A 24,144-nucleotide genomic window follows, 5' to 3' on the forward strand; every position below is an offset into this window, starting at 1 on the left:
TGCTGATCTCGGTGGCTCGCCGATTCGCAGGGCCTACCTCAGCGTTCAAGACCTCAAGGAGACCCTGAGGCTGGACGGAGCGACGCACCTCAACGTCTACTTCCCCACGTCGCTGGGAGACGTGCTGGCGGGGGTCGCCATGTGGCCCTGGGAGAAGGATGCCCTCACGCATCTGGGTGAGCAGTGAGCAAGTGAGCGGTGCGGTGCGTGCGGTGGCTGGGCGGGAGGGGTGGGAGGTGCAGGTTTCACTCTGCAGAAGGTGTAGGAAGAAAAGCAGTCGGGGGAATGCGACATTTCTGCTGGTATGCGGTAGGGATGTCGCATCAATCTGGAAAAATATGAAAATTGGGCCTAGATAAGAGATTCGAGATGGTCCATTTATCTACTTAACGTCTCGCCACCGTGACACCCCCACGGTGTTAACTACCTCGCCTGGTATTCAAGCAGTTGTGGGTTCGATACCGACTCTGACGCCTGTTGTATATTTGGAGTTTACATTTTCTCCCCGTGGTTGCGTGGATTTTTATCCGGGTCCTCCGGTTTTTCCCAACACATTTAATAAACATGCATTTTGGAGTATATACATTTCCGCGTGATAAGCCACTTCGTTGAACTATCATTTGTGGCCAGGTCTCTTCTGAGAAAGAGCTGTATAGCTCAGTGGGCGTTACTCGCTAAAATTAAAATAGTTTAGTTTAGTTCATATTGACCTTTAACCCTGACCCATAGAATAATTTAGGGGTCTCGGGGGGACAGTCGACAAAATTCACACTTTCCGTCATCATCGACGAGCACCTCCCTCCCTCCCTGCCTCCCTCCCTCCCTCCCTCCCTGCCTCCCTCCCTCCCTGCCTCCCTCCCACGGCAGGCGGCATGGCGCTCAACCCGACGTACTACGGCAAGCCGGGCCACACGCACACCATGATCCACGAGATCGGCCACGCGCTCGGCCTGTATCACGTCTTCCGCGGCGTGTCGGAGGTGGAGCACTGCGGGGACCCGTGCCTCGAGGTCGAGCCGTCGTTCGAGACCGGCGACCTCTGCGAGGACACGGCGCCCGTGCCGCGCCACAAGGGCTGCGGGGACGCCGAGGTCGACAGCAAGGACATGTGCGGAGCGAGGCGCTTCTACGACGCCCCCTTCCACAACTACATGAGCTACGCCGGTGCGTCGCGCGACCGCGTGCTCGGCACAGCTGGGCCGTCGGTGGCTGTGCGCAGCTGTGATCGCGGGTCCGGTGGTCGTCGCAACGAATGCCGTTGCGACCGGGGATACCCCTACCCTGGCTTTCCAGGAGAAGGCGGGAACACCAAAATGTGGACCTCACCCGTTCCACCTTGGCCCGCTCGCACGTGTGGGGCTTTCTCCGGGTGCTCTGGCTTCCTCCCACACGTATAAACACCCATCAATTGGCCCGGTATAAACTCAATAAAGAGAGGATCGCATAGCTTGATGATAAACTTGGCGCTGGTTCATTGCGTGGCCGCCTTTCCCGCTCGTCTGTGGTTCCTCATGCCTCCGAGTCATTCTCGGTCATTCGAGACTGAGCGTATACTGCATGGCGAATGGAATGGGGTCTGAGAGCACGTATCCTAAGGAGATGGAGCAGCGGGCGCTGGGTGGATTTTCACCTTGTAGGATCGTGAGATGGCGGTGGCTTAGGGACCCCTGTATCCAGTAGTTTATTGCCCACGGCTGCTGCTGATGATGATGATGATGATTTTTTCATGGTATTACTTTCACTTCTCTTCAGGAAGAGTGTTTTTTTCTTCCCCCAATGAGGATTCCTTCTTGGCTCAAAGCAGGCACTTCTAATGCTGGCAAATATAAAGAGTAACATAGTGTACTTTTTTTCATAAGTAGACATTTAAAAAAATACTTTGGAATCTGGGCTACGTTTGTACGTGTCTATTATCGTTCACGTTTTTTGTGAAGTTCCATCAGAATAGGGTAGCTTTACATTATTATGCAAAGGTGACCGTTTTGGAAAATTTCTGGTGGGTGGTGGCGGTTTGTGCCTCTGGATTTAGGAGGTGGCAAATTTCATCTTGAACTTTCTAGATGCACATACAATCGTAACGTGGTCGCAATTGTAATTGTAGTGATACACGGGAGTTGGGATCTCACGCCAGCTCTGGCAGCTGCATGGATTCCTGTCTGATGGGGGGAAGCGCTGACAAGAGGTCCAACTGCCAATGCATTCCAAAAATTGCACCGTAAATAAACAAATGAATCACGACCATTATTTTTCATGCTATTTTTCAAGGGAGACCCGAGCCCACCACCCCCTAACGGGGTCGACATCACTGCATACAAATGAAATACAGGATCATTGTCAGGCATGATCAATCCACTGCTGCATGAAAGACCTCCCCAAGCTGCGGGTCCACCTATCACGCCTGTGCGATGTAGCAACGAGATCAAATGAAATGAATTACTAAATGCAGACAAAAATGTAGGGGTCGTCCATAAATGACGTCACGCACCTAAGGGGGGGAAGGGGTCAGACATTTGTGACAATGTGTGACGAGGGGGTGGGTTTGAGAAATGTGACGTCACATAAAAATGTGCTACTTTAAATAAATATGGACGACACGTTCTACTTAATTAAATAGACTTGTTAATACATGTTTTCGCCTACAACATCAGAGTGCAGTGTCACATTAAATACGCACTACAATGACAATAGTTTAAAGCGATTTGAAGCATGTTTTATTTTTTTTGGGGGGGCAGAGCTTTGTGACGTCATATTTGAGGGGGGGTCTGACTTTTTGTGATGCCGTGTGACGAAGGGGGGGGGGGGTCAAAAATCGCGTGACGTCATTTATGGACGGCCCTTTACGAGAAATGAACGTGATGACAATTCGGAGATTTAAAGTAACTTGGCCAGTGATTCTACTCCCACGCCAGATCCATTTGGATCACAAGTCCAGTGCGCTAACCATTACACCATGGAGGAAAAGCTTACATTCTGCGATATTTATTCTCCGAAACATTTACGTGACCCCCCACGTGTTACGTCGGTGATATCTCATGACCTCGTCGTGGTTCTTCAGAGACGAATGGTTTTTAATTCCTGATGTGCTTTGAGATTGAATAGGCAACCTCTGGACCGTAACTCCAGCGAACTAACCACCTCGTTCAACAAATATCCCCCGTGTAGCCTTAACAGACTGTTGGGGCAAGTGCTGTTAGCGAGCACCTATGAAGGCCAGAATCGCACACCATGGGGTGGGTGCCCAGCACCACGCCCAGCCGCCTTTGTCTCCCCAGTGGCGACGTTTATACACACCGCACCAGGTACTCATTTGAGTCCGAGTCGACCTAGGGGATGCCCAGGTACCAGTCCAGATAATCATCACCGGTGTTGGTGGTCGTGATCGGGAATGAAACTCGGGTCACCAAGTTCGTAGCGCTGCACTGACCGCTGAACTACACACCACTGCCTCTAAAATCCGACCCCAACTCCCAAACTCCCCCCACCCGCCCGTCTTGATGCGCCGGGCAGACGACGACTGCACCAGCTCGTTCACGCCGAACCAGGTGGCGCGCATGCACTGCTACCTGGACATGGTGTACGAGACTTGGAGGGAAGAGGCCGGTCCCACGCCCGTGCCGCTGGCGCCGCGGGTTCACCAACAGGGCCCAGACTTCCTCAGCCTGCGCTGGATGCCCCCCATCAGTGGACAGGTTTTTGAAAGGCAAGCAACGGGGGGGGGGGGGGGGGCTGGGGGGGCAGTGGGGGGTAAATTTCACATTTAATACATTTACTGAAAACCTGGATATGAACTGATTTCCTCGCTCCAGGAGGAGGAGGAGGACGTCCTTCTCTCGGGACGCATTCCATTCCACACCAACGCATTTTTTTTCGTTGTTGTTCAAGAGAAACGCTCGCACTCGACTACAGGTTCACAGAACCTCTCGACCCGTGACACCGTGCGCCGCCTCGAACACAAATCCCGCTCCCACTCGCATCTCCCGCGGTCGTCACCCACCGTACACCTCGGCGGGGTCTGGCTTTTCCCCGCCCTGTGCTGAGCACCCTTGCCGTGTGGGCCCCAGGGAGCCAGGTGTTCCGTGCGAGGAGTGCGGGGAGGACGGCGAGCTGGTGCAGTACGCGTGCAACGCCTCGTCGCCGCGACCCTGCGACCCCTCGGGGCACTGGAGCCCGCGGCAGGCCGAAGGTGGACACACCGCGCGCATTCTCGCGAGCATCGCCACCCCCCCTCGCCCCGGCGACACACGCGGCGTCAGCGTGGGCCCAACGTTCCACGTCTAGTTGGCCGTTGCAGAGGTTCGCGGTTTCAAACCCAGCGTCTGCCCTGGTTAATACTGCGGGTGTATCAGCAAAAAAAGATATACGCACAGTCTGCTTCGACTCGCTCTAGCCACCCTCCGCGCCTCCTCCCCCTTCCCCCCCACCCCCCCATATTTTTTACCGATGACCGTTCATTTGTATGGAGCGATAAAGCGAATGGCAATTGGAAGGTTGTTGAGATCAAATGCTGGTTCGGAGGTCTATTTAGCCCATCATCCCCCCACGGGGTCGATAAAATAGATACAACTTTGCGAGGAGATCAACGGTGGTTGCAATATGGATAGACTCGCCCTCTCCATATGAACGTAAAATGTCCACCACACGCTCAGAAAATGAGCACCACCATCAGTCCTCATTTGAGCAGGGCATCACTTAGACTCTTAAAGATTTAAATTGTATTAATTTGATGAAGTAGCATCATTTGAGGAACAAACGTGCAGCGGCAGAGCGCAAAGGGGCGACGAGCAGGCTCCGTCTGCTACCATCGAATGGTGAGCTGTAGACGGGGTGGGGAGGGATGGGGGGATGTGTGAACTCCGCAGGGCAAAAGGTCAGAGGTCACGGCCCTTTGTCTCAACGGCAGAGGACAACGTCGCTCATTTCTCATGGGGCTTGGCGCGAGACGCCGGCTGCTCATTTGTAAACAAAATATCCGCGCGCCGCGCGGAGTAAGTTGCTCCGCTTTAATGGAATGAGGCATTTAAAAAAAATCGTGGGTCGGAGAGCGGTGAATGATCTTCTTTTATTGGAGAGGATCGCTCAATAAGGCGGAAAGTGGTGCGCACGTATAAATTATTTGCACGATATGAAACGAAATAAATCCGTTACGTTTATGGAGGGGATATATAAGTCTGAAGCATTGAAAGCTACACGGATAAAACTGCCGACGTTTGTTCACGCCCAGTTGTATTTTAAAGTTGGAAAGGGAAAACAATCTCCACACGGCATGGGAGGAGGCCTTCATCCAGCAATAACTCCACAGAGGGCTGAAACATATTCTTATTATTGTTAAACCGTAACAAGGTAATGTTTCGTCAATATGCCTATGTGTAATTTACACGATCCGCTTACGTATTTATACGTATGTAAGATTCATTAAAACCTTTACAGGCGTGTGGAATTCAATATATGTGTTTAAGCAGAGTCATCATCATCATCATCATAAACAGTCATGTTTTCTCCGCTGCTGGATGAAGGCCTCCCCACGCCGTCGCCACCGCTCACGGTCCGGCAACGCCACAATCCATCTTGCGCCTGCGCTTGAGCTGGTCTCATCGCTCCATCTCCATGGCGGTCCGTATTCCCTCCTTTGTCTGCCATTCTGTCACCTGCTTCGTCCGTCCGTTATCACCCCCCTCCCCCCGGCACAGCGTCCTGCCCTCGGCTCACTTACTCTTCATTTGATGTCTCCAATTTGCGTTTTTGTTCCATCTGCTCCTCCGTTTGTCAAATTACCAGCGTGCCTCTCTCTCTCTCAGTGCCTCTTTGTGTACTTTTCAACCTTTGTTCCATTTTCTTTGTCAGCATTCGCGTTTCTTATCCGTAGTCTTTGCATGCAACATCTGTAATTAAATTGACGACGGCCATTTCGTCAAGATGACGGTATTAGTTGCGTTTGAGACAACGTGGAAACACACAGCAGACGGAACCACCATGAGGAGGCTACCATCTCCCGTGAATGTTGAATTAAAGACAAGCCACAGTTGTGCAATTGTGGCAATGCAAGCAAACTATGGACCCAAATAGTAAGGCAACAGAGGAGGAACAGCAAAACTACACAAACTCTCTCCTGAAACCCTCTCGTCATGGCGAGCATAACTCGATATTGACATTTAGCTCCTGATCATATTACCATCGTACACAGGACTATAATCGTGTGCGATTGTCAGTGTAACACTTCGGCTTTCGCGACTAATATTATCCATGAAATAGTTTTTTTGGTTAGGTCACGTAAATTTAAATACGTCGTTTAACCAGCCACCACCCGACACAGCAAATTAGTGAGGTTTGTCACGTAAACATAACGTGGCCAATTCGTTTCTAGTACAGCACACCGGTGTGTTGGAGAGTAAACCCACAATGTTGTGGCGGGTTCAACGACACATTTATATTTACGCGATCGAACCCAAAAACCTCGTTTCTCATTTTTATTAAAGTACATTTCTGCAAAAGCACCGCTCTCGCTTGCCTCCGTATTTCATGAACTCGACAGCGCACATTAAGTAAAGGATACAGCTCAACAAGTAGGGCAACGTTGTCTTGGCTCTGTGCAACAGTACCGTCCAAGGGGAAGTAACTGGATTAAATGGATTGCTGCCACCTTCAAGAGTGAATGACACTGTAATGGCCAGCGTCTTGAGAGCGGGGTGCGAGGCAGAGTTCATTTGAAACAACAGCAAAAAAAAACTAGCGAGACATGAAAAGTGATGAAATGCCAAATAAAACATAGGCGAGCCAAAACTGTGTTAAACCATTATATAAAAAAATATGTCTGAGTCTACAGTATTAACGGTTGTTATATCTTAATCTCAATGGCGCTTTGAATTTACTCGGAGGTTGTTATTACATTAAATGACGTGAAAATATTACTTTTAATCTGCGATGTGGTCAGATGGCATCATTGTTATCATTATGCATGATAAGCTAATGGGCTGAAGACGTTCACAGCAACACACACAACTGATAGGAGTCACGGTCACGTTGCATTGTTGGGTCCTCTGAGCCAAGATTACGATGATAAATTATTGATGAATAGAACAACTCGCAGGGATTTCCTGTGATGCTCATCTCCTATTCACAACCCCTGAGCTGGTGTGGAAATTACACGTTCCTATGGCGGGGGCGGGTCTATCCACGGGACGTCCACTATTAAATTCCCCACTCATTTCGTCTGCGGTACATATTTTATCGACCCGAGAGGAATGATGGGTTCGAGTCAATCCACTGCCAGGATTTGAACTCGCAACATTGCTGCCGCCAGCCGCTCCCCTCTACCGCTGAGCCACGCATTCTTCACCACAGCCGCATACTGACGACCACTAGCATCGCTGACAATGACGACGGCAGCGACGGCGGCTGGCATGCGGGTAGGTTGACGCGCGCACGACCTCGTGCGTCCCGCGAGCAGGCCCGCCCGACGTGGAGACGCCCTGCGACGCGAGCCTGCGTACCTGGAGCCCCGAGCTGAGCGTCCCGGGGGGCACCTTGTCCGTGCCGTGCCCCTTGCCGCCCAGCGGCTGCGCCCTCAAGCTCTCCTTCTGCCGCCCGACCCCCGCCACCTCCGTCACGCTCTGGGTCACCTACGTGAGCGCGCGCAGCGGCCACACCGTCCACGACCTCGTGCTGCTGCTCGCCAACTGGCACCGCCGTCTCGCTGGGGCCGCACAAGGTGTCCTGCGACGTTCCGCTCACGGTTCGCGTGCCGCCGATGGCCGTTGGCGGCGCCGAGGAGCCCGCGATCGCCGGGCTGAGGCTGCACACGTTCGACGAGAAGCTGGAGGTGGACGCGGCGGCGCTGAGCTCGGGGCCCCGGAGCGAGCTGTGCCGCCGGTGCCGCCCGCTGCGGTACGAGGTGGCGCGCGAGCCGCCGTTCAGGGGGCGGTGGCCGTCGATGGTCTCAGACCTGCACCGCGAGTTTGTGGACAGGTGAGTGGAGGCCAACGCCCTTACTGTGGGGGGGGGGGGAGGGCATGAATGAATGGACGGACGGACGGGTGAGTCGATGGATGAATATATGTACAAATTCTACGATGATTTGTAATTTAATTTTAGGTTAGGCCATGTCGTGATCTCACCATATATGTGTCGTTAAGACTGCATGTGAGTCTATGAGTATCCATGTAAGTCTCCATGTGAGTCTATGAGTCTCCGTGTGAGTGTCCATGTGTGTCTATAGGTCTCCGTGTGAGTCTACGAGTCTCCGTGTGAGTCTATGAGTCTCCGTGTGAGTCTATGAGTCTCCGTGTGAAGTCTATTAGTCTCCATGTGAGTCTATGAGTCTCCATGTTAGTCTATGAGTATCCATGTAAGTCTCCGTGTGAGTCTATGAGTCTCCGTGTGAGTCTATGAGTCTCCGTGTGAGTCTATGAGTCTCCATGTGAGTCTATTAGTCTCCATGTGAGTCTATGAGTCTCCATGTTAGTCTATGAGTATCCATGTAAGTCTCCATGTGAGTCTATGAGTCTCCGTGTGAGTTTCCATGTTTGTCTTAGGTATCCGTGTGAGTCTATGAGTCTCCGTGTGAGTCTATGAGTCTCCGTGTGAGTCTATGAGTCCCCGTGTGAGTCTATGAGTCTCCATGTGAGTCTATTAGTCTCCATGTAATTCTCCGTGTGAGTCTATGGGTCACCATGTGAGTGGGATTCTATGCGAGTTCGTGCAATACAATGTGGTTTTAGAAATCCTGATAGGCGGTTGAATCAGCCAATTACATTATCCATCCGGGATTGATAAGTTAAGTTACATTAAATGGATAGACATGCCCCCACCATGATAATGTGAAATATACACCGCTGGTTCAGGGCTGTAAACGGAAGATGAGCATCAACTCACCACACATCCGAGCAGTAAATCATTTTCGCGTCTGACTTTGTTTTGTGAGTGACGTCACTAAGAGCTTTTAATTATATATAATCATCATTATCGTCATCATCATAATAGTCTTCATCATCAACATCATCAATGTCCACTCAAGCTTCGAAGAGTGCGTCACAAAAATTGAATGATTGCTCCGACAATAAACTCTAATCTAAATCGCAGCAGATTAAACATTTAAAGGCCACAGGAACGAACTATGTCCTCAAATCCCAAAATCCCATATTACTCACGCAAAACAATTCCCAATTACAAAACAAATTACTGTCACGACAAGGCCCTCGCCAATAAAACATAGCCTTGGGAGCACAATCCAAAGTATATTAGTATTAAAAAAAATAATGTGTGTCTTGAGAACCACATTGCTCCAGAGCAGATCGTAAAACAGGCACAAACTAGCCTAACGGAGGTCGTGAAACACGTCCGCGTAACAGGCACGGGGCAATACAACAACAAAAAGTGCCGGAACAAAATAACGTCACAATTACGAGCATTATCTGCCGTGGTGCAACGGTGAGCACACTGGACTCGCGACCCATAGGACACCACTTCGATTCAATGCCCCTTGGTGGGGCGGTTTCATCAATGGCACAAAAGTTTCTTAAATATCTCTGCCTCTGTCCATTCGGCTACATAAATGGGTTGCAGCCGCAGTCAGTCGATGAGCAGGTCACGGTGTGGTGCGATCAACTGTGGGCACTGCCACACACTTCCCAGACGTCTGGTCAGCATGGAATGGCAGTAGCCAAAAATATATATGTACCCTGTGGTAGAGGGTGTCTCTGGAGCTCCCTCAAGTAGAGGTCCCTTTCTCCGGCAGCGTTGTGAGCTGAGCAATCCTAAGCGGCTGCACCTCGACCGTTTGTAGGGCATTTCACATTGAACAATGAGCCCTTACAGGAAACCATCGAAGCCACTTTACGAGGACGGTGTTGCGAGTTTCAATTGAGCCCCGGCCACTCAGCGAAGTGACTCAAGAGCAAGGTCCCACAGCCACTCTGATCACCCATTAGGGGCCATCCATTGAGTACGTAAGCAAAAATTTGTAAAAACTTGACCCCCCCCCCTCCCTCCCTGTACGCACGCGGACTTGTTACACTGCCCCCTCCCCCAACCTGCGTACGTATGCCTGACGCACCCCGCCCCCCCACCCCAATCCTATAGAACGGCCGATTTTTAATCCACGCAGAAACGATCAAGGATTAATAATATTAACGTGTTTAATCAAACAGATAGTCCACCGCCGGCTGTATTAAAGAATTAAGTTGCGTACCTTGGCCACTTATTTTGCTAAGCTGCGTGCTAGCTGCACTCAGGGGCACGGTGGCACACAAGTGACACCTCTCCCACAGTCCCACGTCTCCCGGTAGTACTTGTTGTCTGACAGCTGAAGAAACTGAACTGTGGCTCATTTGAAGGCCAATGTAGACAAATTATTATCGAGGCTTCACCACCCCCCGCCCCCGTTTCATATGCGTACATTGTCAGTAGACTCCCCATACGCAAGCTACGCATTTGGGTTAACCCCCCCCACCCCCTCCATGCGCACGTACTAAATGGATGGCCCCTCACACCAGGCCTGCTTTTGACGTAGGGAGGAGGCATGGCTTTGACCCAGGGCAAGCTCTCCAAAGACACCTACATCAGCAGCAGAAGCAGCAGCAGCATTAGCCTCAAGGCTTTCTCTGATGTTGACCGTAGCCGTTTGGAGAAAAAAAAACCACCAAATCACCCTGAATGTGCTCAGTTTTTTTTTTTATTACAGTTCCTGAACACAGGCCCAATGACGCAAAAATCGCCATGGACCAAGCAACAACCAGCTCTGCTGTATTGGATGAAGGTGTAATGCATATGAGCTGATACGTTTCTTGAACGTAAGGTTATTTATTAAGAACATGGGCAAAAAGAGACGATGGGAGAGAATTCCAAAGGGGAGCAGATTGAGCGCGGTGAGTGAGTGGGCGAGTGCGCTGGTGTGACCGGCAGTGTGGACGTTGAACACAGTATGGCCGAGATGAAACAGTCAGTGTCTGGTAGACTAATTCCTCAACATTTGTGGAAGAATCAATGAGTGAGGTTCACGGGAACAATACGTATGTAAGTTTAACTTCTTTCGCACCGCACGTAGTCAACCGTGCTAATCAGGAGCTGCAGGGGAAAGTACAACAAACTAAACACAAAAAGCAGTTCTATAGAAATTAGTTTTCAATCTAGATGATTTAAAGCGCATCCGCTCCAGTGGATTTCTGATATCGGAGGGAAGCGCGTTCCAGACAGCCGAAGAAGCGCATCTGAAAGCGCCCGATGCGGTGACGTCTCTGTTCGACGGTTTGCCAACAGCCGTGGCGGTTTACCCTCCTTGACGAGATCGGTGAGGAGTTGTGGTTCATTTGTGGCGAGCCTCTTTGTAACGTATTTCGTCCGTTAACCGGAAATAAGCGTGGTCGTAGCGATAGAAGGGTGGCCATACAACAGTCTCGAGCGGTGTGGCAGGCAGGAGTGGTTTCTGCAGTAGAGTTGCAGGAAGAAACCCGTGTTCTATTCCTGGCTTTGAGCCCAGAATGGCTGTCACGCCAGCCACCTCCACACAAACTCGCATTGCCACCTGCCCCGGTTTGTTCAAGGATTGCCTCTCTTGAAAGTAACTGTCCTGCAATATGCGTAGGTTTTCTGCCGACACGTTAAAGTTCCCTGCTTTTACCAGCGGAGTAATGATTACAAACACTCAAGGCAATGCATATACATGCAGCTATTCCCCCTCCTGCTATTTTGAGATCGCTTTCATCTTCCCACGTTACGTGCGAGTAATTTTGTACCTCTTTCGCACCGTACGTAGCCGACCGTGCTAATCGGAGGCGCGGGGGAAGGAACAACACACTAAACTAAACACAAAAATCGATTTTATATAAAGGAGGTCGCAAATTCTACCTCAGTGTCAGCAATTGGATGATACCAGGGGCAGCAGAGGGAGTTCCCAGGCCCCTAAGGACAGCAGAAGAGAAGGAATGACCTCCTGCACTTCAGAGGTTGGATCGCTGGAGCAGAGTGTGTGAGTGGGGTCACCGATACAGTGAGGGATGAGAGAAGAGAGGGAGGCAGAAGCGAGATAATTTACGATCTCCCCCCCCAAAAAATATGAAAGTCAAAGTGATTAACTGCTCAAAGGAGCATTGCGGCTGTGATCATATCCCGTTTACAGTTCTGAGCCAGTGGTGGAAATTCCACATTCCTATGGTGGGGGAAGACTTATTCCATTGGGCAACCACTGTTGACTTCCCCACAAGGTGATACTGAAAAACCACAACGACAATCGTGTAAAGTGTTCGTGGATATATTTGGGGAGTAAATGGCTGGCTATGACGATTTGAAAACGGACAGGGTTTTACCATATAAAAAAATAAAAAAATAACGTGAATTACAGTACAATGTCAGAATCAGAAGCTTTATTCATACTGCACGATTGTTGAACTTCTTTCACACCGTACGCAGCCAGCCGTGCTAATCGGAGGTGTCACCGTGAATGTTGCGCTAGGGACGTGGAGGAGGGAGCTGTCTACGCCTACCAAGTTCGCGTTCTCTCCGGTTCGGGCTTCTCCGAGTTTTCACCTCCGCTCGTTCATCGGCACGGCGCGGCCTTCTGCGGTGACCGGCACGGTGGACATGGTGAGCTCCGTCACCTCTGTTTTTGCATTCTATTTTGGTATTCGGATTTACGCCGTCTAACATCATCCTATCACCGGGAAACAATCACCGACGCCGTGGACTCTGGCGATTCCAGAGGCATGAGCTATCGTGTCTTGTGGTGGTGATTTTCACGGGAACACCGGGCATCGCACTCTCCCTACTCAGGTCCGATGGAGAGGAATGCGACGATGGCGGGGTCCGTGACGGCGACGGCTGCTCTGCGTTCTGTCGCCTGGAGAAGGACTTCAACTGCGTGGGTACGTGACCGCAGGGGTGCTGGTCTGGTGTTTGCTCGACGGCAGCGGTGGGTAACCTCAGGCCCACCGCCTGTAAAGTGGGCCGAGGGTTTCGTTTCATACGGCCCATGGAAGTCGCTGGAGCGATGTATTTTTAAATCCTTTATATTAAGTTCACTTGCTTGCTTGCTTGCGCGCTTACGACGTGCAAATCTTTCAGTCGTTTTAAACCCACTTCCCGTGATCCAATTGAGCTGACATTTTGCACACAGACTCATTGTGCGTGACAATTTATTTTCGTGAAGAAAATGTCCAAAATTTTACACTTGTTAGGAAAAAAAATTATATTTAATTACCAATTGCTTAATGGTGGCAGGCAATCATCTGACCCATAGGTGGCAACCATCTCAAGCCAGAGGACGAAAGGACTCTAGCCGCCCGTTTCAAAGACCAATGTGGGCTGGATTGTGGCCCATTGAACACGCATATAAAGGATTTATAGTGAAAAACTTTGTTTTTACGGGTACATTTTTTAAGTCTCAATTGAAAGTTCATTTCTTTAGAAATGCTTTTTGTACGTCTAGTTTGTTGTCCTTCCCCCCGCGTGATCGCTACGTACGGCACGAAAGAAGTTCAACGTGTACATGCATGACCATCAGTGCCGCGGAATGGGTGGAGCAGGCGATGGCTGCATGCGTGGCCGAACAGTTGTGTTCACAAAGCAAGCAATGTCGGCTGGTGACTCACATTGCCCAAGGGTGCAAACAACATCTACATTGCCTACGTTTCTCGTCGCCACTCGAGGTCTATGACTTCAACACGGCCCACACTTGATATGTATCTCTCACCACAAGCATCTAAGTCACACCAATCGGGCGCTAGAGGGAGGGAATATTTTGGACCTGCCCTCGCATTAGCTGTCTGAGTAGATTACATTGCGTGGGTTCGTCCATTGCATCAGCTTACCAGGTGCTCCGCTCACGATGGCCTTGGCACTCGCATAGTGGAGCAGATAAGTGCAAATTTTTTTTACAGGAATCTTTCAAATTGTGATACAAGCATGAAACTTGCTCGAGGTATTCGCAACGGTGTTATCTTTCCAGCAGAAAAAAAAACAACACAACCACCTGAGAATCAAAGCTTTTGATTTTGCGTCCAATTTTTTAAACGTATTTCTTTGGCGGCTAACATTTCTGTTGGTGGTTGCCACCCAGCGCCTCGTGTGCCGTGTTGGCCGTCAAAGGTGCTCACTAACAACACGCGCCCCAAGAATCCGCTAAGACTACATGTGGGATCGTTGTCTTTGTTCGTAGGGGATGGGCGGGGGTGGGTATGTGCATGGTACACAGATTTGGGGAGCGGTGGTGTAGCGGTTAGTGCGCTGCGCTATGAACTTGGCGACCCGGCTTCGATTCCCACTCACGGTCAACACCGGTGGCGATTATCTGAACCGGTCCTGGGCCTCCCCTAGGTCGACTCAGCCTCAAATGAGTACCTGGTGCGGTGTGTAAACATCGCCACTGGGGGCGACAAAGGCGGTCGGGCGTGGTGCTGGTCACCCACCCCCTCGTTTGCCGTTCCGGCCTTCATAGGTGCTCGCTAACAGAACTTGGATGATCTTTGTTTTTTTGTTTTTTTGGTACACGTATGCTTAGGTATGCATTTGCGTGCGACTATGCATCTGTGCGCACACGTGCGTTTGTGCACGCGTTTGCGCGTGCGCGTTTATGCACGTGCGCGCTTACATTGACACGTTAGTGTATGCTTCTTCGTGTGCATACCCGTGCACGCATGTGAGTGCGTGCATATGCGTGCACGTGTGTGCATGCGTACATGCATGCGTGTACACACCTGGCCTGGCACAGGCGACTGTGGTGATGTCACCGTCACTTAGTTGCGAATGGCGGGTATTGGTATAGACACGCATGCACGTGTGTGTACGTGTGTGTACGTGCGTGTGTGTGTGTGTGCATGTGCCCGCGCGCGTGTGTACGTGCGCCAAACCCGTGCACTCCCCAGAAATGTAATCAGAGGAAGTGGCTGGGGAAAAATGTGAATGTGGTCCTTGATCAGAATTGAGTTGGAGAAACGGAAAAGGGACCAATAAATAATGGGGGGGGGGGGGCATGGGGGGTAGAATAATGCTTCGACTGTGTGTGCAAGCTGCGATCACAATGGGGGGGGGGGGCACACTCAATCTACGTAGAATACGTCATTGCCCTACCCTTCCTTCTCCGTACAAATGAACTCTGTGCGCTCACGAGGTCACCTCCTCCAAAACTGGACGATTCGATGTCTAAATATCAGCGGCCAAGGTGGGGGGAGGGGATTGGATGAGGATTGCCCATAAAGCACCGCGGCCACGGATGTTGTTCGTTCCGTGCGCGGATTCTCACACGGGAGATGCCCCAGGATGGTTACGCACCGATTTGGCAAATTGCCCCAAAATCGCAGCCGATATTATCAAATCTCACAGTCTGAAGCGAGGTTGCAGCGCGGTTCGGTGCTTAGATACGTGAGCAGCAGGGATTTGCTCGGTGTTGTAGCTGTGTGTGTGCCTGAGAGGTGACCAGGATATGGGAATGTAGAGTGTTTACCTCCCCCCCACCTCCGTGTGTCTGACTTTCTCCAGGCACTTTTGATTTACGTCCAAACTCAATTTATGACATTGGTCAAACATCGCAATGCAGGATCCTCCTGAAATAAGGAGTCTTCAGACTGAGCGAGGCTTTCATGGCTAACGCTTCGACATTATTTGGCACAGATGGCATACACGGCGAAGTTGAAGATGCAGCTGGGTGGTTTAGAGATGGCAGCAATGAGTCGGCACTGCCGACATCCTGGGTTTGCATCTGGATTTAAGCCGCCGATGATGAAGCCGCGTCCTAAGTGTAGCAATTTGATGGCATTAACACCCATCAAATAAATATCTACGCCAAAAAAACCCCCGCTCACGTCGAATACATTTATTTTTTACTTAATATAGCTAAATTCCAGCTGCGCGAATTAACAATGACATCAGATTGACTTCCACATTGAGGATCGGACACTGCTCTGTGTGTAGTAAGGGCATTTGTGGGGCAAGTTTGCCGCATGATGCGTGGATTAAAGAGGCGCCGTGAAGTGATCTCAGAAGCAGTTTCTCCAGGTCCCCTCCGCTTTCACCCCTCCACGTTGAGAATCAGTGTCACGCAGTTTAGAGTATTTCGCTGCTATAAATGCCCACGTGACATGCCACTCCGTTGAGCTGTCACTTGTGGCCAGGTCGCTTCTGGACAAAACAAAGCTCGGTGGGTCTTACCTGGTGAAAATAAAAAAAAATGTTTAGTTAGTTCTGTGATATCATCCTTCGGCAGGCCATTCTCTAACAGATGAAGCGTTACGCCCGACAGAGCTGCAAACCGATGCTTTTATCTCGTGACGTAACGCCGACGAGCACAGTTGTGGAACAAAAATGACAAAATAGCCAAAGTTATTATGAAACAAACCAACAAAACGATTACATTCGAGTCATTTACAATCTGTTCCAATTGCCGTATGCGCGCGCTCCCTGAAGTGCTTTAGCTTGTACTTCCTGCGTTAGCGACATCTCAACAGCATTCTAGATTTGAAGCATTTCGTGACTGCAAGGATTCATATTCTTGGGTTAGTCACCAACGTGACCAACGTGACTTTACCGAAAAAAACCAAGAATATGAATCTCAACAGCATCCTCGGATCGTCGACCCGCTGCAACCGAGCGACGCAAATGCGTCCATCGAGTTGGCAACAGTCGAGGACGTGCTCCGGTTTAAAAGTTCCCCTCGTCGTACCTTGTTAGCCCTGTCGACTGGAGAGACAGGCAGCGTCTGCAATGCGTGCAGTACTCCCATTTCTCACGACCGGTATGATCTCAATACTGGCAACAAGGGTGTCATCGACGTTCGGAATACATGCTAGCACCGGTTCATCGCCACTTTCTTGCGTTGTTGCGTTGCAAGACTGAATGCGACAGTTTAACAACAATAAAATGATGGTTGTCATACAAAGCACGCTGCCGAAGAAGCCACCGTCAATAGTCCCTCTGTGGTGGTTAAAAGACCCTAGCTGCATGCAGCTGACCGCCATCGTCGTGATACCAGCAACGTGTCGTGCGGTGTTATGGTCCAGGGCGATCGCACGCACGATCGTGATCATCGACGCTGGTTTTACTTTAAATACACATTTCATTCCTTGACAAAAAAAAAAACTACTTACGCAAGAATCAACGAATAACGTTTGCAATTACACCATTGGAACCTCATTTGCCAGTAAAAAATATGATATTGTTTTTTTACCCTTTTATATGGCAACAATACTGACACAAAAAAGGTGTCAGTTTTGTTGCCAGATAAAAGGGTAAAAAAACAATTATCAACGTTCGCAATTATTGCTCAAGGTCTTAAGAGGCCGTCATCCAGCAGTGGATTGACTATGGACTGTCAATTATGTTATTCTCGGATACGCTTATCCCAATCATAACGTTCAGGGACATAGAGTGTGAGGGAATGGTAAAGCAGTGGCTAGCACCTGAGTTCGACTCCCAATGGTGACCAACATCATTGGCAGGCTCTCTTGGTCAAACAACCCCCATGAGCAATGTCATCTTGCAGTGACTTGACCAAGGGCTTTAAATATATATAGAAATAGAAATAAAGGTTTGCCTATCGTAATTATCTATCTTTATTCCTGTCCGCACCAACACAAACTAAAGTAGCAGCTAGCTACACAGGTTATTAAAGGATCGAGTCAATCAATAAATAAATTAGCCAACAACAAAAAATGATCCCTTTCATTTGCTTGCGCTCGGGAGCCGTAGATAGCAATGACGTAAGGTTTTCAAGACGCGTTCCCCATGCGAACGCCTGCTTGGGCCCTGGCTCTGAATAATAGAGGGCAGCCTGCCACTCTCGCATGCAACAATAACCCATTCGACTGCCTCGCAGACAGCCAGCAGCGATGCCCTTCAGCGTGCACTACGTGGGCACGAGCGCATAGTGCCCCACTTACACAGGGCAACCACTCCCGTCACCAACATTTTTCTCGCTTCGTTTCTCTCAGTCTCTCTCTCTGTGTGCCTCTGCGTCTTTTTTTGCCTTGCCATGTTTTTGTTTTCCCTTTGCATCTGCGGTAATTAATTATATTTCATATCCTGCGCTTTATCGCCACTTGCTCGCTCTGCGTATCTACAGGCATGTCACTGTGTCTGTATTCCACTATCTCTGGATTTTCCTCTCTCTCCTTGTATCTGTCTCACTCCACGTCTTGTTTCTGTTCATTTCAATGTCTCTCTCCTCGCGTTGTCTCTTTCTGTACTTCTCAATGTCTGCATCTCTCCGTGTCGACTTCACTCTCACCTCTCACTCCACGTCTCTATATCTCTCCACGTGTGTGTGTCTCTCTGTATCTCTCCATGTCTCTTCCTCATGTATCTATAGAACACCTCTTCTAATCCCCCATCCAGCACAATAACACCACTTAATAACCGAAAGCTATGTATATAATGCACGCGTGTTTTTTCTTTTCTTCCAGAAATATATATTAGAAAAAAAATCTATCACACTGAGTGCAATGCAAGGGTGCGCCGTGCGTGTGGTGTATCGTCCGCAGTGTGCCCAGGGTTTAATTAACAAAATGGAAAGCCGCCCAATTATTTTAAGGGGAATGCAAACAACTTAGGTGATCTTTGTGCGCGCAAATGCCTGACACCCTCGTTTAAAGCGACGGCGGAAGATGATGTAATTTGTATATCTAAGTACCCTTTACTCGGCGTGATTTAGGCGCGCGTGTAAAAAGCCCACGCACAGAAGACACTCACGGAGTGAATAAAACATTTGCAAGAGTCTTGGTTAAAAGCAAGTGCTGAGTTGTAGAGAGAGACGTGGTGTCACGGGGGACTGGGCTCTGTGAGTTCATACGTAAGGCGCTCGCACATGAGCCATGTGGGTTTTTTAAATCACGGCTGGGCACCAGGTCCAGCCCATATTTGGCAATTGGGGTCAGCAACAAAACGGCACTCGATAAGGTCAAAGTGATTTGCCCCTCAAACGAGATTTGAGGGCAGTGTTGCTCATCTCTCACTTAAAGCCCTGGAGCCAGTGGGTGGGCATTCCACATTACTACGGCGGGGGCAAGTCTATACAGGGAACAACCCAATCTTGACTTCCTCACAAAGCGGTAGTAATTTTATTGGCCACAAAATGATGATGGGCTGACAATATCTAGCCAGGAATTGAAATTGCAATCTTCGTATTACGAGCTGCTTCGCTCTACCACTGAGCCACCTGGCTGACGTGACATAACAGAGTTCGTGCGTTCATTGTTTGAAGCCAAGTCGTAATTATAATAATAACTTGGAAAAATAGACTGATGGGAGGGAATTGAAAAGTGGAGCAGTGCACAGAGATGAAGCGGATGGAGTGGCATCGCGAAACGCAGGTGCGGTTGAACCCACGATTTTTATTGAGACGAAACAGTCTGCTGGACCGAGTCCTCGACATGTGTGGGTAGGAATCAAGCGGGAGGAAATCCACGGGGAAAAAGTCACCGTGGCAGTCACAACCGAAGAATGATATGAAGGCGCGTGAGCAAGTGAATGCGCGAGTGCCTGACTCGGTGTTCACCCAGACGGCTTTGCGTCCATCAAGTTCAAGTTCACTGTATTAGGTATAGCCCTGTGAGCCATTCGGCTCTTGAATCGGGTGCAACCGCAACAAACAAAAAACAAAAAACATCTTAAAGTGAATATGTGAACTAAGTGCAAACAGAAAATCCAAGAAAAGACAGCAAAATATTGCAAGAAAAAAACACCGTACACCAACGCTGTGTGCAAAAATCCCAGTGGGATGCAAGTCAAACAACAACAACAGTGCAGTGTAGTAGGTGCCGAGTACTCCACTCCAGATATGACGAACACACTTTTCCCCACCTTCAGCAGATTCCGTCTACACGTAGATACCCAGGGCACCAGCGCCTTCGCGTCTTCACGTATCGCAAGCCTTATAAAAGCATCATGTTAAAGCCTGTGCATTATCCGAGCGTGGAGAGAATGCACGCGTGGTAGTCCTGCATTTGACAGACGGAATGATGGACGCTTGGATGAGAGGGAGTAGACAGGTCAAAAGCATCATTCAAACTGTTGGCTTAAAAGTTTACCGTGCTTAGGCAGAGCACGATTCGCGAGAGGTCTTTACGATCGGCCGATTTTCAGGGGTAACAGCTGAAGCAACGTAACGCGTCAAGAGAGTGGGAACGTCTACCATGGAGATGGAGCGGATGACATGAGTTCGTGTGCAGATGCCAGGTGGACTATTACATCGCAGAATGGCGATAGCTGGCAGAGGTTTGGGGGTACTTAGATTTTTTTTTATTAGCGAATGCTAATACTGCTCGACATCTGTGAAAAAGAGCTTTGTAGCTCATCGGATTCCTCCGGTATAATTAAATATTCTGATTCAGAAAATATTGTGATTCTGATGCACGTGTTTTTTTTACACAGTTAGAGCATCAGATACACATGACGTCATTCGTGAATGAGCCACTTCACACAATGTCGACGTCATCCGTTTACAGGAGCAGTGGATTCATTTCGCCTGACGATGATGATGCATCATCCACATTTTGATGTAGGACTCAAGTCATGAGGGCATTAAACACAGTATTCCCATGGTGTTGGGAGACTAATATGAACGTTATTTTCCGTTTAAGGCGGTGTTATTGATGAATGTGTTGAGTTTTATTTCATACTCCCGATTTCAAGACGTTTGCTCTTACCCACGTCTATTATAAGGCACTTGTTTATTTACAAAGTGTAGATAAAATAAAAATGCAGCACTCACTATATTTTTATGTTTTTTCGGTAAAGTCACGTAGGTAAAAATTTAAAATTAAAATTAATAAAAGTAAAATAAAATAAAAATCACGACGTTTCGATTGCAACACAAGCAATAATTTTAATGTTTTACCTACGTGACTTTACCGAAAAAACCTAAGAATATGAATTCTTGCTGTCACGAAAGCTTCAAATCTAGAACTCACTATATTTGTTGCTGACACTGCCTGATAGCAGGACCTTTAACAGTATAGTGGATTAGGGTTGTGAGGCGATGCCTCTTCTTCAGAGTGGCGAGATTGAGTGGCTTGTAGTTGGAGCTCACCCATTACACTATGGGACACTGCGATAACTTGGAAACTTTCAGAATATTGACAAGTTAATAAGTTTGAATTGACGTAGACTGCGCGTGGTTTTGTATGAGTCAACGTTTGGAATCATTATACACGTACAGTCAAATATTTCATGAGACCTCCTTTGCCAGTGTAGGGGTTATTACGGGAGAAACGGCGGACAACAAACACAGGGCTGTCGGCACTCACATACACGGGTGGTCACACCGACGTCCGCATCAGTTATTGCCCACGCCCCCAGCCCTCGGAGGCGATCCCTATAAAAGGTGGAACCCAAAGAGCTCGAGTTGAGTTCGACACGAAGCTGACCAGTGAAGATCCAAGACTCGGAGATTAGGCCCTGGGACTCCCCGGTCTCGCCGTCCTTATAAGGGCCGAGCCGGGTAAGCCAGTGGCGCGGCCCAAGAGCTTCCAGACCGCTGCCCTTATCAGGGCAAGGCTGGTTAGCTGGTGCCGAGATCTGTGCTTGCCAGGGCCAGATCAGTCAGCCTCCCGTAGCCCAGTAGAGGAGGACTGGGGGACAGGACAGAGGGCTTAGTACTAGGGTGGGTTTCCCATAGTACGGGTGAAGGGGCCGATACCCCTTCAACTATTGTATCTGTCCCGGAGTTAATAAACAGTGTGTCTCAACTTCGACATCGTCTCCTCCTCTACTTACTACACCAGTACCAAAATATACTAATAGGGTTTTTCCCATTTTTTTTCTGGCAACAAAACTGACACCTTTTGCAAGGAATCATGCTTACATTAACCACAATACTTGCAGTCAAATGCAAACAAAAAACAATACTCTGATCATTTATGCATTGTCTTCGACCAGATGACGCCTTTTGGCGTCATCTGGTCGAACACCATATGAGACTAGGCTCCAAAGAAAGCTGTCTCTGGTGTGGACCAATCAGTTTCAAAGACAATGCATAAATTATCAGAGTATTGTTTTTTGTTTGCATTTGACTGCAAGTATTGTGGTTAATGTAAGCATGATTCCTTGCAAAAGGTGTCAGTTTTGTTGCCATAAAAAAGGGGAAAACCCTATTAGTCAAAATATTGTACATAAACTGCTTGGAATTAAAATGCTAAAGTGAGAGTATAACTGCATGATGAGATAAAGCAGGTTATACCCATTGCTTTGTGAAACTAGTACTGTACTGTGATTAATATCAACTTTAGGGTCATAATCTTGCAAAAATATATTTTTTAAATGAGAGATCATTCTAATTTGATGCCATATGTCGATTCAACAAATTGCAGCAAAACGCAATGTTCTATATCACTCCAGATTTAAAATAAAGTGTCATATTATTTAGCTGCCCAATATATATTTTGATGGGCTTGGGGGCCTAACATCAAAAATGTTGATTTTCATATTTCTCTGACTCTTGTGGAGTTACCAATGACCATCAACTCACTGCATTTCAGAATGCAGTTTTACCCTTTCATGCATCATTTCCAATACGGTGGACTTCTATAATTCGCTGGACTGCGACAGAATTATACGAACAATGTTCAACGCAATCACGTTCGAGCAACCCGTTAAAACACTCTTAGTTTTTTCGGTAAAGTCACGTAGGTAAAAAATGAAATTAAAATTAATAAAAATAAAATAATTAAAAATCATGACGTTTTGGAGGCAACACAAGTCTCCGTCATCAGGTGGGACCGTCACAGCCAGATTTGCTATGAAATTTAATTTCATTTTTTACCTCCGTGACTTTACCGAAAAACTAAGAGTATGAATCCTTGCAGTCACGAAAACTTCAAATCTAGAACCCATTAAAAACAAAAATCCTACATTTCGATTTAAAGCTTTCGTGACTGCAGGGATTCATCTTCTTGGTTTTTTCGGTAAAGTCACGTAGAAGGGAAGTAATATGTTTTAATTTTTATTATTTTCTTACTTCCCTTCTACGTGACTTTACCGAAAAAACCAAGAAGAAAAATCCTACATTTACAGTTAGTCGATGGCCAGGTTGTGTGCGTCAATGATAATGCGTGGGTGGGTGGGCGCCCACCTCTCCAACACGTCTGGCCAACGTGGAAGAGTTAACCAAATCGTTTGTTCGAGTAGAGGGCCCCTTCCGCTGGCAGTGGCACGAGCAGCCAATTGCATGGCCGCACCTTCCCCTACTTTTGGGTGACAGCCCAGCCCTGCAATTCAAACTCGAGATCTCGTGTTGGCTCAGTGTCTCCGACCTAGACGTTTTAAGCCATCCCCTGTCGCCACCCCTCACCCCTTTCACCGCCCGCCCCCACCCCAGTGACTCAAACAAGTTACTCAGTGCAACCTGAACGTAGACAATGGGAATAGCGCCGAAGGGCTCGCGAAATAATTGCTGCAGATCACGGAAGCTCACTAATGCGTGGACGCAATGCTCCTAATGATGATGCCTTTGGTCAACTGCTCAGGACACGTGTCTTTCTCTATGTCAAACAGGACCAAATGAGGACAAAAAAAAACAATCACTTCCTTTTTTGTTGTTGTAAAGTGCCGTTCATTTAAGGGATAATTGTGTATATATTAGCTCAACAACGGCAACCGCATAACAGGGATGACGTGTTGTGCTTGAGTCAACATTAATATGGCACAGTTGCCTTTATTAGTCTGGCTTTGATGAATGCCAACGCTTAAGTTACGTCAAGTAAACCCTACACCACACGCTTGACACGTGGAATTGAAAAATACAATTCAAAATAGATTTCTCGATGATGTATGCAATGGAAAGTTATTTCATATTGGGGGCAGGCCCAGAGACAGATGTCTAAATATTGCATTCCAATGTGATTTAATGATTTATTTCCCAGGGGTGCATAACACTGCATGGAATCGTCGATTACGATCGATTTCTGGGTGGAGTGCTGGCACTGAATTAAATTTCTGGCCAGTGTTATCACGTAATTTTGTTACAATTTTAGTTCAGTGAATTTAAACATGATTTGGCTTTGATTTACATGCCACAAACGCTGTTTTCAGGGGCATATACAATTTTTCCCCTAGGAGTGGATAAAGATGGGTGTTGTTATTACAGTGACTTCAAAAGTAGTTCAGTGATATTATCTTCCGGGGACCATTCGCTGATACAGGCTGGTGTGCTGCACACAGCGCAATGAGTTC

The 24,144-nt window shown here is 48.4% G+C and overlaps 1 protein-coding gene across 1 annotated transcript in view; it reads left to right on the plus strand.

Moving 5' to 3' along the window:
- The window catches only part of LOC133354584 (pappalysin-1-like), a 126,609-nt gene that overhangs the window by 30,227 nt on the left and 72,238 nt on the right, over nt 1-24,144 (plus strand). The window contains 8 exon segments of the mRNA XM_061571534.1: nt 31-176; nt 868-1,164; nt 3,508-3,700; nt 4,062-4,183; nt 7,445-7,674; nt 7,676-7,962; nt 12,443-12,559; nt 12,760-12,851. Coding sequence (XP_061427518.1) covers nt 31-176; nt 868-1,164; nt 3,508-3,700; nt 4,062-4,183; nt 7,445-7,674; nt 7,676-7,962; nt 12,443-12,559; nt 12,760-12,851 — 1,484 coding nt within the window.

The sequence above is a fragment of the Lethenteron reissneri genome, chromosome 48 (assembly GCF_015708825.2).
Source record: "Lethenteron reissneri isolate LAM-NWPU_2019-01 chromosome 48, ASM1570882v1, whole genome shotgun sequence".
Classification (NCBI taxonomy): domain Eukaryota; kingdom Metazoa; phylum Chordata; class Hyperoartia; order Petromyzontiformes; family Petromyzontidae; genus Lethenteron; species Lethenteron reissneri.